The 17,120-nt window shown below is 37.0% G+C and overlaps 1 protein-coding gene across 1 annotated transcript; it reads right to left on the reverse strand.

The window, feature by feature from the left end:
- Positions 1 to 113: 113 nt before the first annotated feature.
- Positions 114 to 14,068, reverse strand: NAE1 (NEDD8 activating enzyme E1 subunit 1). Its single transcript, XM_080552838.1, has 20 exons — positions 13,914 to 14,068; positions 12,762 to 12,865; positions 12,607 to 12,667; positions 11,671 to 11,701; positions 11,006 to 11,077; positions 10,632 to 10,711; positions 9,354 to 9,463; positions 8,906 to 9,015; positions 8,276 to 8,338; positions 7,962 to 8,025; positions 6,858 to 6,949; positions 5,546 to 5,605; positions 5,326 to 5,459; positions 4,262 to 4,337; positions 3,881 to 3,920; positions 2,738 to 2,824; positions 1,612 to 1,704; positions 1,119 to 1,233; positions 998 to 1,047; positions 114 to 348 (listed from the first exon to the last, which is right to left on the reverse strand). The coding sequence occupies exons 1-20, from the start codon at positions 13,967 to 13,969 to the stop codon at positions 239 to 241; spliced, it is 1,608 nt and encodes a 535-aa protein (XP_080408964.1). The 5' UTR covers positions 13,970 to 14,068; the 3' UTR covers positions 114 to 238.
- Between the last annotated feature and the right edge of the window lie 3,052 nt (positions 14,069 to 17,120).

The raw sequence follows: 17,120 nt of genomic DNA on the forward strand, positions 1-17,120 counted from the left end.
TTTTCTTACGAAGGAAGCAAAAAGTTCTAGATTTTAAAAAAAGGTGAATTGGGAATGATTTTATTCATCCTTAGTGGGGGAAACAAGCAAACATACAAAAAAACCAGATAAAATCATTACAAACAAAAGAACTTTAATTTTGCAGGTAATACAGAACAGTCCAGTCAGTGGCAAACCACCACAGTATTTACAGAACACAGCAGCACAGCCTGGTGGCAACAAATGCGAGATGGTTATTCTACAGCTGGAAAGTTGCTGAAGTCTGTGACATTCCACTGTAAATGTAGGTGTTATTAAAAATTACGAATTGTCCTGTAATGACTTTAATGACCTCCTGAGCAGCAGCTCCTATAAAATAAGGTAATATAGTTAGCAAGTGATACCTTAAATCCAGTAAAAAGCATGTTCTTTATCTAGAACTGTACACACTGGGATTGCTAGGGAAGTGCTCGCTGCAACTCCTAGTAAAAAAAAACAAAGTCTTTCAGTACTTCCAAATATAGAAGAGGCTCTGAAAGCTGTTACTTCAAAAGCCTCAAATCTAGCTTTAGATACACTTTACTATATATAATTTCTCTGTGCACATATCTACACACAATTAAAATGTAAAAGGTCAAGATGAATTACATTTAACCATTAGTTAACCTAAAATTAACATGGTACACATTTTCCTTTAAAATAATGTAATACATTCAATATTATTGTAAATATTCCCTTTTAAAATTACTATAGGTGTTCTTCTATATAAGCCTCTTTCAAACTTTTTTTTTTTTAAACACAATCTACTGGGATTATTTAAGTTTACTTGGTTTCTTTTACTGACTTTAAACCCTTGCTAGGAGCCACAACTGGAGAATTTTGTTACATCTTAGACAACAGTCTACAATTACAGTCTTTGCTCTGACAATACCAAGTCATTAAAACAGCAAGATTCTGACTCAAGCAGGTACAACTGCAAGTTGCTTTGTTAGTTACGGAAATACAATAGCATTCTTACCTCCCATGAAGGCAGCAATAGCATGTGGCTCAGCAGCTCCATAGCGACAACTAGACAGCAAAGTAACAGTTAGTATTTCCAGGTCAGTTTTACAAAGTGACTCTTATGATATTTTACTTACAATTCATGAACATAGTCATCTTTCACCACTACAGACAATCCATGTTCTTGTAAGAAACTTGTAAGGCATGATTTCAGTTTTCCAATATCATCTTCTACCTGATAATTGTAGACACCTGGAAAATAAATCAAACTCTTTCATCATGTAGCTTTAATACCACATTCAAAATTAATTTTCTTCTGAAAAAAATTTCTAAGCAGATTAATACATTAGACTAATAGCAATAGATAATATTTAATAATTCTGTTGATCCTACTCATGATAATGACAAATTGCAGCATAGTTGAATTAACTCATAATCCATGCAACGCACTTCAGTGGTATCAATTTATCTAAATTCCCCCCCAAATAATCTTTTTCATTTTTGCACTGTTGAAGTTGCATTAATAAGGAAACAAAAACACAACAAATGTTATATATACAGTTTGTAACTAGTATTGTAATAACTATTGAATTTTCATACCTCTTATGATGACAACTGATATTAACATACCTGGATATCTACCATGCTGCTTATAAAATCTATCAACAGCCCGTAGCATCAAGTACAGCACTACTTCACTGTCTGGGTTATCCATATTGGAAACTGAAAATAGAGAAGAAGTGGTTGGCAGGTACAGATTAAAGGGAAAAATAAAGTGTTTGAATTACTTGAAATCAAGTATTTCCCCGTGTACTTAAACTGTAAAATCCTTAGATTTTTTTCTGTTGTTAAGAAAGTTTGCCACCGAGAATGTAAATGACTAACCTACCAGATAGTTGATTTTGACTCCAGAGTGCATGACAAAACTGTTTTATATGTTTGATATAATTTCTGTTCAGTGAAGATACTCACGTTTCAACTCTGACAGCTGCTATGTTAAATGGGATATTCGTTAGCTGTAATTTTGGGCTTTGAAATGCATGCTTAATACATTTAATTATGACTAATTATAAAACAGGTCTTAAATCCCTTAAGACAGTTTAGTAGTCTTCCTAAAAATTAACTACCTAAGTCTCAAAAGGTACTATCAGCTAATTCAAGGAGCTTTTACCAAAGTTATCAATATTCCCAAATGTATACATATACAAACTATATATATTTCATTTATAAATGCGCATACATTTTGTCCAAAACATTTAGAGAACTTGTATGAGCTTCATTTAAACAAGTTGTGATGATAAAAAGTATTTCCAGCTTTTTTTTTTTTTTTTAATTTATGCAGGTTCAAAAAAAAAAGTGTTAAGTAACTAGTTTTCCCTTTATTCACATACAGAAAACCTGAACTGAGAGAGGCCAAGATAATAATTATCAAATCTTTGGTCAGGTGAAAGCACCTTTCCAGTTCTGTCAGAAATAACAGGGGTACAAAAAAGAGAAGTTTAAAGAAAGACAATGTTTTATGTATGTGCTACCAAAAAAAATGGAAAAAATTAAATATGCATTACTCTGTAACTTCATTTTTGAACTTTCAAAAATCAAAATGAAATCAACATCCTACAGTTAACAAAAACATAATTCTAACTGATGCCAAATTATAAAACTGCACGTGTGTATATTTAACATGCAATTCTTTCTGATCACAAAACCATTCAAGTTGAAAACACAGTTAAAGTACACGCCATAAAGGAGTACTTACTTATTTCATCCTTGTTAAAAGTGTTTAAACCATACTCTTCAGACAGAGATCTACACCTCACTACTCGAAGAAAAGCTGCGTTGCTGCCTAAGCAGAAAATGCAGAAAGACGAGCATTACTGACTTGAACGCATCATCAACTACTAAATCTATAAATCTTATCTCTGATCTGTAAAACATTGTTAAACAATACAATGATGAGTTTGTCTTGAATCCGTTTCTTCTTGTAGCTCAGTGATAACATCTATTAGACTACATTTAGGTCTATATATTTGCAGAAATACTTTGTGCTTATTTGCTTCCACATTCTAAGCATAACTGTTGTGTTATCTAACAGCTACGTGTAACAGCTCACAGCGCGTGCATCTCTTTTACAGCAATTCATCAGTTACAGCCATCAGCTTCTGCTGTAAATGAACACAGATTCTCTATCTTCCACCATATCTACCGCTATCTCACGTATTCTCATTTAATATTTTAACTACAGCCATGAGCAAATAAAGGTTCTCCTCCACTATCACGGCAATGAACCAACCCAATGTGCACCTACAACCTGGCACTCAAAACAAATTAGTAACTTGTAAGAGATGCTTAAAAATTCCAGCAAGTGATATGTAAATATAGCATGTTCTTGGCTACGTGCTTGCAGGAAAGCTTTCCAGTTGTGAGACTTACTCAGGCTGCTCCATAGACACGTGAATATATCCATAACACATAACCTAACTGCCATAAGCAGTACTATTCCCTGAATCATTGTTTTACCTTTTCAGACTACAAGAAGTGTACAGAGCCTACACTCTGAAGTCTGCATCAGAGAATGTACAACAGTGATTAGGTAATAATTACAGAAAGTAGAGGCTAGGCAATAATTACAGAGAGTAGAGGCTATCTACTACCTGTTGTTTGGACCTGAAAAAAAATATTCCATCTTTTTCTAAAGCCAGCCTTTACAGACTCACTTTTGAAAAATGCTGAGCGTGTTCTCTACGCTTAGGATGATGAATGCAACGGCTAAGCACATGGCTGAAAAGTTCAACTACTGAGCTAACAATTAATAGCTACATTATCATTCATAAGTTTTTTGTTTGTTTGTTTAATATTTCATCATCTGCAAAACACTGCAATAGAATCCAAGCATACTCACAAAGTAATTTCAATTCTCTCTCTGAAATTGACTCAGGTGCCTAGAACAGAAAATACACTGGTTCCAGTACAATACAATGGGCAGACAATTCATGTTTTCAGGTGTACTAATACATTCATTGTGATATTAACTACTCGTTCTTGTAAAAAGGGCTATCTTAAAATTGTAAATAATATAGCTCTTCATATATTTTGCTTTTATTTTATATGACCAAATCAAAAGTGATAAATAAAACAGACCACAAATATTAAATCTCATTAGAACTTAAGGGAATGAGATAATTAAGCTCTCTTTTCATATCCATCTCTTGACTTACTTCTTTACAGAATGTCAGGAAAAAGTATTTCTGCCCTGTCAGAAGCAGCCTACATTTGTAATTACCTTGCCTAGGGACTGTAACAATTTAGCAGCATGGTTACCCACAGCAGCAATATCCTTCTTTGCTTTTTCACGGTACCTGTCAATAATAAAATATTCTTAATTACAGCATAGAATTATCATCTTAGACTTCTCTGTGAAGACCATTTCCTCCTGTTTTATATTATAAGATACATGCACCATAAATGAAAGCAAGCTATCTGAAGATCATGAACGCACTTATATTCCTGTATGACTACTCAGCAGGACTGAGCTGTTCACTAAATAAATGGCTTACAAGCTACATGCATAAATATTCTAGAAACCAGTTCGTATAAAAAAAACACTATTACAAACAGTTGGAAGAAAATTAAGTATGAGAACAGCAGCTATGCATCCTTTATTGGGCATGAAGTATTTTAAGAGTTTCTGAAGATACAGTACAATGTAATAAAGTCTTCTTGGCCCAATAATTTACGTAATATCCATGATGCACAGGAATAGTAAGTTTATGGTGAGGATACATGCCTTCAAAGATGGCCTTCCTAAAATCTTGATCCATGCTGATGCTGCTTAGTATTTATAGTTAATATTCAATCACCAAGTCATTGCCCTTGCTTATCTACTGAGTGATGCCTTCAAGTGAGATTTATCAGAATTACATATTTAGAATTAATTATCTAGGAAACAGTTATCTAGGAAATTAGAATTTCTGTAACCAGGCTGACAATCATATTGAGGAAAAAAAGAGGCTGTGTTTAATCAGTGATCTACTTTAAGCAAATGTTCCGAACTGCAGTAGCTAGACTACGGGATCCACTGTCTGTAGGAACATCTTTATTAGATTTGAAATGAAGAAAAGTGATCTGTTACTACCTAGCATCAGGAAACTGGCACATATGAAAGAGTCGGGCCCTGGTTCCATACAGCAGATAACATTTGCTACAGACAGGAGCAGGTAGGCCCAGTCTGCAGGGCTTCCCCTGCAGCTCTTCATCCCCCCCCCCCCTTTTTTTTTTTGAACACAGGTCTGAAATCATCAACCTTTAGTATCATTAGTTACTTTTATAGAAAAAATGGATACTTACACATTTTGTAACCTGATAAATTTATTGGAGTCTGCTATCATATCAGGAATAGTACCCCGGACAGGTAAGCTTCCTTGCCCCTCATTTGCCACAAATTCCTTCAGAGCTCGAACCAAAACCCAGAAGGAGGGTGACTGCAAATGAACAATAAAATTATGTATACCATGGTATTTGTAATGCTTTTTCTACAAATTAACTCTTACCTTTAATTACTCATTACCTGCTCTGTGAGATTTGTGCAGCAAACATCATTAAAAATTGCTTCAATACATCTTGGAATCTATGAAAAAAATAAATTTGGTTTATACCCCATTTACTTGACTTAACTTCTTGAATTACATCAATACACTGTAGATCCAACCCAAGTGATCTCACAGTTTTGTACTAACATATTGCTTGAACCTCTGGCAGTCAGTGCTCCTCAGACACATTCAAAAAAATCACTGCATGAGAACAAGACACCTACTTCTTCTGATCAAGATCATTACAAACAATTTTTCTATATTTATATCTTCTACGTGGAAGACTTTAAAAACAAAGAGTGGTCGCACTGTCAGCACAAGGTATTAACAGTTGCAGCTGCCCATCCTACCTAGGAGAGGCAGAGCAGCCAAAAAGAATTAGAAAGTGAAGAGGAGGCTGCAAAAGTGAGAGTGACTCCGTAACTGCTGCAGTTCAGAGTCTGGCACAAATCGAAATAAATCAGTAATATCCTGGAAAGTGGACTACAGTAGCTCAGATGCCAGCACAAAATTTTACCTGCTGCCTTCTTGGTAGGCTTGAATGTCCAAACAAGTATCAGCAGAGTTGAAATAAAAATGGAATGTAACCTATGAAGATTGACAGAATGTGATTTGACTCCACGTAGCTTTTGCAGCTTATCATGGATGACAGATCAAGGTAAATTTTAAACCATGAGTTACTACTGCAGGATTAGATACAGTCAACAATGAAAACCTCACTTCTAATATTTTTAGGCTTGATAAGTTTACAAAAGGAATATCATATAACTTCTCCAAGAGGAAAGTACTGGATTTCCTGAGTCAGAAGTCTTTTGCAGCCCAATTTCTATACACAATAAATGCTGTAGTGAGCAGCTTCAATATAGCATAACTTCAAGCACTCTCTTCCTCCTAGCAATGTATTTAAATCGGACATCATCCACACTCATGACTACTAATTTTGTGTAATTATACCAGGCCACCTACTGGATTTTCCTCCACAAATTAAAGTGTAAAAGTTTAAGACAGCAATACACTGCTAATGAACTCTAGTTGCTGACTCATTCTATCCTTAAATTAAAGTCATCATGAAGGAAGCGGAGCTTCCTTGCATGAACAAGCAAAATTAGGAGTTTTCATAAGCTACAGTGCCACCTAGTCTAGGTCTATTTTATTGCACTTAATTTCAATTTTCAGGTTGTACTAATGCCATTTTACCTAAATATTGATGTTGCAACAGAATTCATCCTAAAAAATTCTAACAAAATAAGGTGTTTGAAATTTCTTTAAGCATATCATATAAATGTTTACCTTTGTAGTACTTAATGCTGAGTTCACATTTTTTATAGCTTCTTCAAAGTTTTCCTCATCTTCTGGGATCCCATTTTCATTCTTCAAGATACCTTATTGAAGGAAAAAAAAAACAAAAACACACACACCACAATTCCCTGAATTACGTCTCATCATTTAGGTCTTACCAACAGAACAGATTGGTTTTGGATCTATCTGTGGCATAATGACACATCAACAAAAAATGGATTATCACCAAAATATACTGATAAAACTAAAAAGCAATTTAACTCTCCTTCCCACACCCAATCTTTCTATGTGTGTGTGTGCGTGTGAGCCACTTATGCTAAGGTGCCCCATTATGCTTTTGAACTCATACAGCAATTCCAATCAGGAAAAGGACTCCACTAAAAACTTCACTAAAGCTAATCACTACTTTTCAAGCAGATCAGTTCCCTAACATAAACTAGGGATGAAAATGACAGAACGACTCTTAGAAGCAGCTTGCACACAGGTCATCTTTAAATGATAATATTCCAAAACTATAATGTTTTAATTATACAACCATTTAAGACAATATATTTCTAGATCTCAAAAAAGTCTCAATTTTAGCAGCCGCAAGAGGTATTAAATTTAAAAATCTGAATAAATGAAGTCTGTTCACAGACTACACTATATTCAGTAGCCTACATGATCTCTCTCTTGACTAGTCATTTAGGACTGCAACAACTACCAACAATTTGGTGGGCCAACTGACCAACTAAATACTTCCAGTTAGTAAGTCAACATCAAAAGCCACTCACTTCCCTCTTTATCACATTTTCAATGTTGATAATTAGCATTTTCAACAGAATTTTCTCAATGCCTCTCCTCCCATTCAAATGAAAACATACTGTATCTTAAACAGTGAATAGTATAGAACACCGTCAAGATGCATTTATAAGCAAATTAGGGTTCTTAAGATCCATCTGTATGAAGTTATCATGTAGCAGAAGAATCACACTGTATATGTCAGCAGATTTTTTTTAACTTAACCCTGAGAGAAATTCTGATTATTTTTCAAATATTGCCTTATATATTTCTGCCAGTATAAAAAAAAAAAAAAAGACTCATAGGAGGTATTACCTTGCCGAATCAGTTGTCTGAAGGCTTCTTTTTCTTTGTAACTCTTAGGCAACTGATCACTTTTCTAAATTTAAAAACACAAAAAGAGCTTGTCTTAAAAATATCTACTAAACTCATGGTGTTCATACTGCTAAACTTTAGGAGTCTGTTAAGGTTCACATACATTCATTTGTATTTCACTTAGTAATATTTTTATGCTTCCATCTTGTTTTGTTTTGTACATATTGCCAAAATAATAATCTGGTTTAGAAAAGACAACTCTGTAATAGTAGTGATAACAACAAACTGATTACTTATCCTGTTTTGCAACATACCTCGTTGAACCATTTTGTTAGATACTTGGCTACAATCACAATCCATGGAGTGTGGCTATGGTCCTGTAATTGAAAAGGAGAGAAATTGTTGTCAAGTTTAGAAGAGATAAAAACAGGAAACGAATTAAGAACTTATTTTCATTATAAACTTGTAACATCCTTTCTACTACTTTGCAACACTGGACATGTTCTGGATTTTGATTCTGAAATAACATCCTCTAAATTCTAAAAAACAAATTGTTATTCCTCTACTTTAAGACAAGTGTAGATGAGCCAAGTTCTCCCATATTTTTCTGAAGCAGAACTTAACATCATGTACAAATATCCACAACGCAAAGCTCTGCAGCAGTAAAGCAGTAATTGATCATAAGAAGGGGAGGAGGGGGGCAGAGGAGAAATCAATCTAAAGACAAATTGTCTTTCAGTATTCTTAAGACCTTCCCCTTGCTTAAGATTGAAATACAGACTGTAATATCTGGGCCAAAAGCAGTACCTCGTGACTGATTCTCCTGTTGCCTCTGCTCAGATGAGATTAATCGCCAAAAAAGTCATCTGCTAAGAGGCGTTTTCATAGAATCCGTTTTGTGTCTGCACCTGTCTTAGAGACCATAGTGTAAACCACATACCAACCTTTTTGTCCATATGATCCAAGTCATAAGACTGAATGTGTTCGCTCAGTTCTGGAAATGGCTTGTCCAGTCTCAGATCTTCCAATGCATTGTCAGGATGAGACTCAACAACTGCAAAAGAAGTTACACGATGCATTTCAGTTTTATGCCCAGCCCTCAAAACACAGCTATATACAAAACATAGTGCATCACCTGCTTGTTTCACTGTTAGATTCTCAAAGTGTTTCATGTAGGCTAAGTTTAATGTCAGAAGAAAACCTCCAATACTATCTGTTGCAGTCCATAGTTTCTATGCATTTTTCAAAGAATGCTGGTGAGGAACTGCAAACCGTAGAAGACTTAGAAGATACTAAATACCTCACAAAATAAAGTTGAAATAAGTGACATTACATTTAGAAGCTTTACACTTTTTAGAAAAATCTTGATCTCAAAAAAAACATAAATCTAACCTGGATGTTCTTTGATGATGACTCTCATGTAACCAACCAGTCCATACGTCCTACAGACCAGCAGAGGAACATTACAATTCCAGAGAAGTTCAGCTAAACGTAGCAACGTACTGTAAGGAAAAACGTGGGTTTTTTTTTTTTTCAGATATATAAGAGAACAATAGCCGCGAAGTTAACTCTTGTACAAGTTATTTGTATAAGAAGTTTTCTACGAAAGTATTCCACTATCATTATTATGATTTTAAGCACATATGATCAAACTTCTGACGGAGAGTAATTTTACACATTAATTTAACATAGACTGGTCATATGTTTATCCGTTGTCTTTCTTGTATTTAACTCTATTGTCCCAATACTCTGAATGTTAATTAAGTAGAAAATTTTTCAGTGAGATGTGAAAGAAGAAAACAAGTTAGATATGTTTATTGCACAGAGACAAACGTAACTTCTGGTAGAGGCAATTCAAATCAGAGGTTTTTAAATAGCACTTAAGAAATGCTCTTAATTCCCAAATGCGTGCATGCAAAGATCGCTTTACTAAGAAACAAGTTGGTTCTTAATTCCTATTGCTTTTAGGTAAGCAGGCAATGGGTGGGAAGGGAATGAGTTAAGTATGAACAGCTACTTCCTTGCAAAAGCAAGATAAAACAATTCATCTATCCAGCAACCTCTTTCCCCTGTGGAGGAAGCTTGTCTACAGTAACAGAAGCATGCTCTTCTCCCCCAAGCATTTTGATGCTATGATAACTGTCATTTTTCAGTTGTACTTTTTATTGGAAGGCAGCATGAGAGACCACAGGTTTTTTTAACACAGATGTTTTTTTTAATTCAAGAACATCAGGTCTTATTGAAGTTTACCTATGCATTATTATTACGTAGGTAAAACAGAGCGAATGATATGATAAACAACAAAATGTAAATGATAAAATACATTTGCAAAAATCCAAAGGTATCACAGACCCTGCTATCTGTTAGGTTTTACATAATAGGAATAACTGTTATAGCAACTTTGGAGCAGAAACAATTTCCACTACGTAAGAGTACTTGACACAAACAGGAGAAAGCACCTAAAAGTCAGTCATGGATCTGAACGAGATTTGCAACTACACATCAACATATAGAAAGGTCAATTGAAAAATACAGTCATTTATTATAACTCTCCTTCACAATGGAAGAGTTTTGTTTTGCCTGTTTTTTCCTGCAAGAACATACCTGCAGTTGACACCTGCTTTTACCACTGAATGAAGACAAAAGAAACAATTTGAAGTGACTCTTTACCTTTCTGGTAGTTGTGTTGCAACCACTAAGTTAAACCGATTGAAAAAGGAAGGGTCATTGTCTAGAAGTTTTTCTGGACTCTGAACAGTAGAGAAAAGTATTTCAGGAAACATGACAAAAATTTCTGATAACAAAGTCTTTTCAACACTGAATGTAAAATGTTCAGTGAAAGCTACAGTATTATAATGAAATTACAAAATAATGCTTAAAATTGACTTTTATCAAATAAATTAAGATCTTCTTCTTCAAAAGTCATTTTATCATGAAGCTATTTACACTGCATTGCTACAAACACAACACGTGGTTATCATTTCACAGTCTTCACAATGTAAAGTAAAGGAAAAAAAAAATCTATAAAATACTTTAAGACAGACCTCTTCCACAAAGTTTCCAGAAACATCGTTATTCAATTCCTGCAAAAGCTCAGTGGCACTCTGGGCGCGACTCTGTTTTGGAACAATAAAGCTGCTATTTAACTTCTTGAAACTCAGTTTATATTGTATATCAGTACTACATATGCTAAATGGTAAACAGACTTCTTCATAAGCTAAGATATTCCATGCCCTGTTTGCAAAAGAAAAAATAAATCCCATAACAGCAGACAATTGTTTAAGACTATTTTTAGTAATGCTTTCAAAACAAAAGTTATGTGATGGCTATTTATTAATTTCCAGGTTCATTCGAGAACTTTTAGGAGTTACTCGTGCTTTTTGTATTCTTCTGTCCCTGTGATTCCTCCTTGCCCCCTGCTCCTTCACCCCTCTGTTCTGAGCCTTACTCCAACAACTGCTATTCTCTTCCACTTTACACTTCCGACGATATTCTTAACCAGATCCTGTCATTTTTTTCATTCAGTCTTTACAGAACTGAGCTTTTCTTCTCACTTACGATGAATGGAACATTAATCTCTTAATTAAAGAATATAGGGATTTTAACCTATACATATGTTTTGGGCATTAATTACAACACTACATTTGAGTACTTACTCAATACATTCATTCTTTCAATATACCTAAAATGACATTTATTATATCCTTACCTGACCAATATGGCTTTTTTGTAGAAAAAAACTGAAAAGAAAAAAAAACATTTTATTTTGAAAAAAACAACATGAAGCTACCTTCCGTAGTGCAGACTATGTTGTTGACTCTCATATTAAAAAAAAACAAACTTCCCCTTTAAATCTGCTTTCCTCCTCCCTGCTTTGTTATATTCTCCTCATGATCAGTTTATTAAGGAAAAATGTCACTGCCTGAGCCACCAATCTGAAAAATAAGACAAGCCAAACTCCTCTAGAAGCCAGGATCATACTACAGATTCATTTTCACTGGGCTCATTAAAGAGCCATTAGTACTCATTTCTTCGTGTAACAGAATATCCTTACCCCACATTTAACCCGGCAAGTAGACAGATATTTTGGGGTATGTACCCAAACTGTAAGAGAAAGTTATCTAAGATTATTACAGATCAAAAGTAATTTGTTAATCTGTAATAAGTTTCTTATCCTATCCCAAGCTGCACACCGTTCAAAGCTATGGAAGCTAAGGAAATATCAGTCATAGTTTCACAATGGTAAACTAATAAAAAATAACATTTTGTCACCACAACTGTTATGCCACTAAGGAAAATAACTTTAACCATGCTGAAATGCAAGCAAATCTTACTCATGTCTCAAGGACAGCAAACAAGTTATACTGAGCAGACCACTGCCTTTATAAACTGGACATATGAAGCAAATAGATCTGTAAGGTACAATAACAGCAGCTAAAGAAAAAAAGTAAAACTCAGCTAACATCAAACTGCTGATCACATATGCTGTATACATCACAAACATCAAAGAAAAAGAAGACTTGGAGCAAAATATAGAGGTTTAGCATTATGAAGAATTTTATGTAACTTTAAAAGCATGGAGATGAAACTACTTATGGAATTCTGCTAGTTCTCAATTTGTTTAAGAAGCCAGTAACAAACCTACTTATTTCCAACATCTTCTCCAGAGACCCGATTTCCATCCACAATCGTAAATGAACCAATACCTTGGAGGAAAAAAAAAATACTGTGAATAACTAGGCATTATGAACTTATTATCAGCTATACTACAACACAAATATAGAACTGACATTTACTTACCTGGTAGCACCAAGTTTTTGAGTATTTCAGTTCCTGTGGCCGTTGCATTTATCACACAAACATGGGCAGACTCTAAAGCTTCTTGTCCATGATCACCCCACAATCTATATTGGGATAAAAAACAGAAGCACTCTGTGTTTAATTTTCCATAGTAAAGTGTTTATATAAAAAAGAAAAAAGAATTGAACGATCACAAGCAGAGGCTAGCATACTATTTTCCATTTGCCGTTGAGAAGGGCCAACTAGCATTAAGTAAAATAAACTTTCTTTCAGAAAACTTACTGTGACAGACCTCAAAGTGTCTAAAGAACAAATGTAATTTATTGCTGATTCATTTTCTCTGTCCTTACACTCTGCACCAGACAAATGTGCACACCTTTTCCTATTGCAACATACTTAGCTTTTTAAAAAACAGGATGGGTCAAAACACTCCTTAAGCAAAGTTTGTCCTTGGGAGAAAAAAACTAAAACTGAACGCTTTTTCCTAAGTTTCACAATAAATGATGTATTTAATGAATGCTTTTTTTGTAAGTTTCACTATAAATGAGGTAATGCTATGATCTGAGAAGGTGCAAGGCACAGAAATGTACAGGCAGCTTGGAGAACAGCCTGGAGGAGTTGCTTGGTTAGGCAATGTACTTAAAACATCAATAATCCTCAGGCTGAAACCGAGGCTCCGCTGTCCTGACTCGCAACCCCCCCGAGCTCACAGGGGCTGGGATTTTACTCTCTTCACATGCAGAAGACTTCCTGAAGACAGAGATGAAGGCATTAAAACCTCTATGAGATTTCCAGACGCGTGCAAGGCAAAGGGAATTACACCCACCCAGGCTCGCCACGCCCCAGGACGGGGCTGGTTCCAGCCCCAGCCGCCCTTTCCCCAGCCCAGTCGCTTCCTCTCTGCCTGCTCCCCGGGGCCGGGACGAAGGCTCCCTCGGCAGCACGGCGGCGGGACGGCCACCCGTCTCGAACCCCGAGCCCCGCCTCAGCCCCCTGCCCTCCGCGGGCACATCCCCGACGGCCGCCCCTCGCCTGCCGAGGGGCCGCGGCCGCTCTCACGGGGCCGCCGGAGCGGCTGCAGGCCGCTGCGAGAAGCGGGGCGAGGCAGGGCCGAGGCCGAGCCCCGCGGAGGCCGTGCGGGCGCGGCGCTACCTGAGCTGCCGGTCGTATCGCTGCTCCTTCAGGCTGGCCCGGCCCGGCTGCGCCATGGCGGCCCGCTACCGCGATGCGCAGGCGCGGCCGGGCGGCGGGAGGCGGCCCGTGGAGGCGGTGGCGGGGCGGGGGTGAGGGGGGGCCTCGGCGGGCCCGGCTGTGGGCTGGAGTCGTCCCTGCACGTCTCGGCGTGCTGGCGCCGAAGCCCGCAGGCGAAAGCGCTCCGGTGGGCACGGGGGGTCTGCCTCGTCCGGCCGGAGGCTGAGTAGAGGCGCCCTCCGCTCCTCAACTGAAAAGAAAATGTATTCTGACAGGAAAAGCCGGAGTCAGCTGTGTCCGTGTACTTCTGTCACGGAAGTCTTTCCATATAGGATCAGTACAGATCATACCAAAAAGACAAAATTTGTCATCTTTAAGCGTTTCAAACCAACACTTGTCAGTAAATTCCAACAAGAGAGGCCCCCGAATGTGTGCACTTTTCCAGTATCGGTTACTTCACAGAAGCTGTTACGTTACACTTACCCTGCTGCTCTTTAGTACCTTTAGTACTATTTATCCACGGGAACAAAATATACAACAGTGCAATTACAACCTAGGGTTATATACTTTGCCGATGACATTGTGATGCACTCCAGTGCTTCCTCTTTTATTTTTTTTTTCCCATGTACAGCACGTCCTCTAAAGTACACTTTTTCTCAGGCTTTGTGTTTGTTCTGTCACAGTAAATCCTTCTTTCTGTTGAAGTCTCAGTGACTTGGAATATTTAGTAGGGCTCGTTCTGTTCTTGCTAACTGCTACAATCATATGGTTTCAAAAGTTCAAGCCATAAATTACATGAATTACTCTTTCAGACTCAGTTCAAAAATGTAGTCCCTTGTTCTGGAGTTCTGCCATAAAGCAGCTTTAAAAGTTAGGGACGAGTCCCAGCAAAAAATGACAGGTGAAGGCTGGGAAACTCCTAGGGACCAGGTACCCAGTTCCTCTTTTTCTGCGCCACTTTGCCTGTCATTCCAAAGGAAAACCTTCTTTGCTCTTGGCCCTCTTTTAACTGTTCTTTTCCATGTTTTAGTCAAGCTCTTGTGTTTGCAAGTAAACATTTGAGAATATAAAATTTGAAATTTATATTGTCAATCAAAAACTGTAGGCAGTCACTTTTTTTTTTTTTAAATAAAGTACTAAAAAGTGAAAAAAATCTGGAATGAGTCTGTTTTTTGATGTTTGATGTTGCAGTACCCGCTCGTGTTTATATTTACATTTAAAGTATTTTTGTGCAGTTTTTGGATTCATTATAAATGACTTTAATTCTTACATAAAGAACAGATATCACCTTATTATAACTCCTATTTGGAAACTGGCAGCATTAGTAATGGCAATGTAAGAAGAGAGATGAGCTGTCTGGATAAACTAGATACCCTCAAGAACCTGAGGTGTAGACAAGCCTGGGGGTGATGAATGTTTTAACACTTCATCTGCTCCTGTCTTCTGTACTCCAAAGGCTCTAGGGTGAGCAGCTTGTATCCAAACTGATTGTATTTCTGTCTTATTTTGTTAATAGGCAACGGCACATCTGACGCATTCGTATGTATTAAATAAAGAAGGCACACAGCAAGTTGTCCAAATGTGTGTTGCTGTCATTGGAGGTAGCCAATATCAACAGTCATCAGGATTACAGAATGATCTGGTATACGTATATGCAACAGTGTTGCTCTGGCTTTAAGGAAAACTTAATTTTTGCCTCAAAAAGAAAAAAAAAAACAATGGGGGAGGACATCAAATACTGTGTATATACTTAACTATATATTTGATATAGCTATAATTCATAGGTAAATTTTTATTCAGGCTGATTTTATCTTTCAGGCACTGTCACTCCTCTTTTTCACCGTTCTTTAACTATTAAAACCTCCATTATGTGGAGTCCACTTCCTGTCATGCTGCCAGCATGTTTCCTCTATTCTTGTCATTCCTCCTTTGAAATACACATATTTAGCCATCTATGTGGTTTTGAATGGAAAGAGATGAAGGGGAAGTGTTGAACGGTATCAAACACACGTAGCCATTTGGCCACTTCATTGGCACTGTGCCCTGAGAGCAAGGTCTGAGCCGCAGTTTTTAAGCTTCTCTTGAAAACAGTCACTGGGCATTTTCTGTCTTGAATGCAGTTTTCCCCAAACTTCTTCTATGCTTTGTTAAGATGAGATATTCATCTTCCCTTTCCTTTCATTGGAAAGTTGATTTTTTGTTTGTTTCTTCATTTTTTCCCATCATCTAGGACAGCTTTCCGGACTATTTGCATCTGACTGACCCTGCCCACATCTGGTCACTGTGTTTGCCTACAGACACACCACAGAGCCACACCAGAGTAAGAAGGGGAAGCACCACACCTCCTCACAGCCGACCTGTCCTACAGAGCAGCAGTGTTTTAAGCCAGTGCCACTGCAGCAGGACCTGCATGTCTGGATTTAGGCACACGGACACACAGGCAGGGTCAGGGCCTGGTGTGAGTGTCAGGTCTGCTCAGCAACCTCAGCAGATCACACTAGACAGAAGTATATTGAGAAATGGATCTGAGCAAGCCATTGTAAAACTGCTCTGTGGACACCTTTACAGCAGGTTACATCCCTTGTTGAGTGATTTAGCTTGCATCAATAAATCTTAAAGGTTTTAAAACTGACTCTCGTGGAAAGGTCCTGAAAAAGGAAATGAATTCTTACAAGGCTGTACAACAATAGAAAAGTTACTTAAAATGCTTTCATTGATTTTTTTCTTCCATTTTCTTGATTGCATAATAGAAGGATCTTTATCTCCGTATGCTACTGCCTTTAAGAAAATCAATATGTTTTACAAAATGTAGCATTTACAGATGGTGTTCCCTTAGATCTAATAAAATTACTACCAAGGAGACATGTTTCTTGCCACAAAGATGTCCTAAGAGCTTTTAAAATGCAGATTTGATATCTCATTGTAGCTTCTCCATGGGTTTAGCTGGACGCAGGCAACAACTGGTGTATAGGACATCACTGAGGCTTCTCAGATAGGCTCCTATATCTAGAGTCTGCCATGTTCTGTTCCCTAATGTAAATCTGCTTTTATTTTCGCCTTTTAAAAAGTTTCTTTACAGTTAACAAGAAAAAAAAATCATATTGATTATTGATCATATTAATTGGTGTGATCCTACCTTGTTTAAAGGTAGCACAAGTCACTTTTTCT

Source organism: Anser brachyrhynchus (assembly GCF_964034855.1).
Source record: "Anser brachyrhynchus genome assembly, chromosome: 12".
Lineage (NCBI taxonomy): Eukaryota > Metazoa > Chordata > Aves > Anseriformes > Anatidae > Anser > Anser brachyrhynchus.

What these genes read in the sequence shown, in the direction of transcription:
- NAE1 (XM_080552838.1), bottom strand. Translation starts at nt 13,969, where the DNA reads ATGGCGCAGCCGGGCCGGGCCAGCCTGAAGGAGCAGCGATACGACCGG. An exon ending in GCAACACAACTACCAGAAAG is followed by an intron (nt 9,464 to 10,631) that starts GTAAAGAGTCAC and finishes TTTTCCTTACAG; the next exon opens with TACGTTGCTACGTTTAGCTG. An exon ending in CAGCATTAAGTACTACAAAG is followed by an intron (nt 5,606 to 6,857) that starts GTAAACATTTAT and finishes TTTTTTTCATAG; the next exon opens with ATTCCAAGATGTATTGAAGC.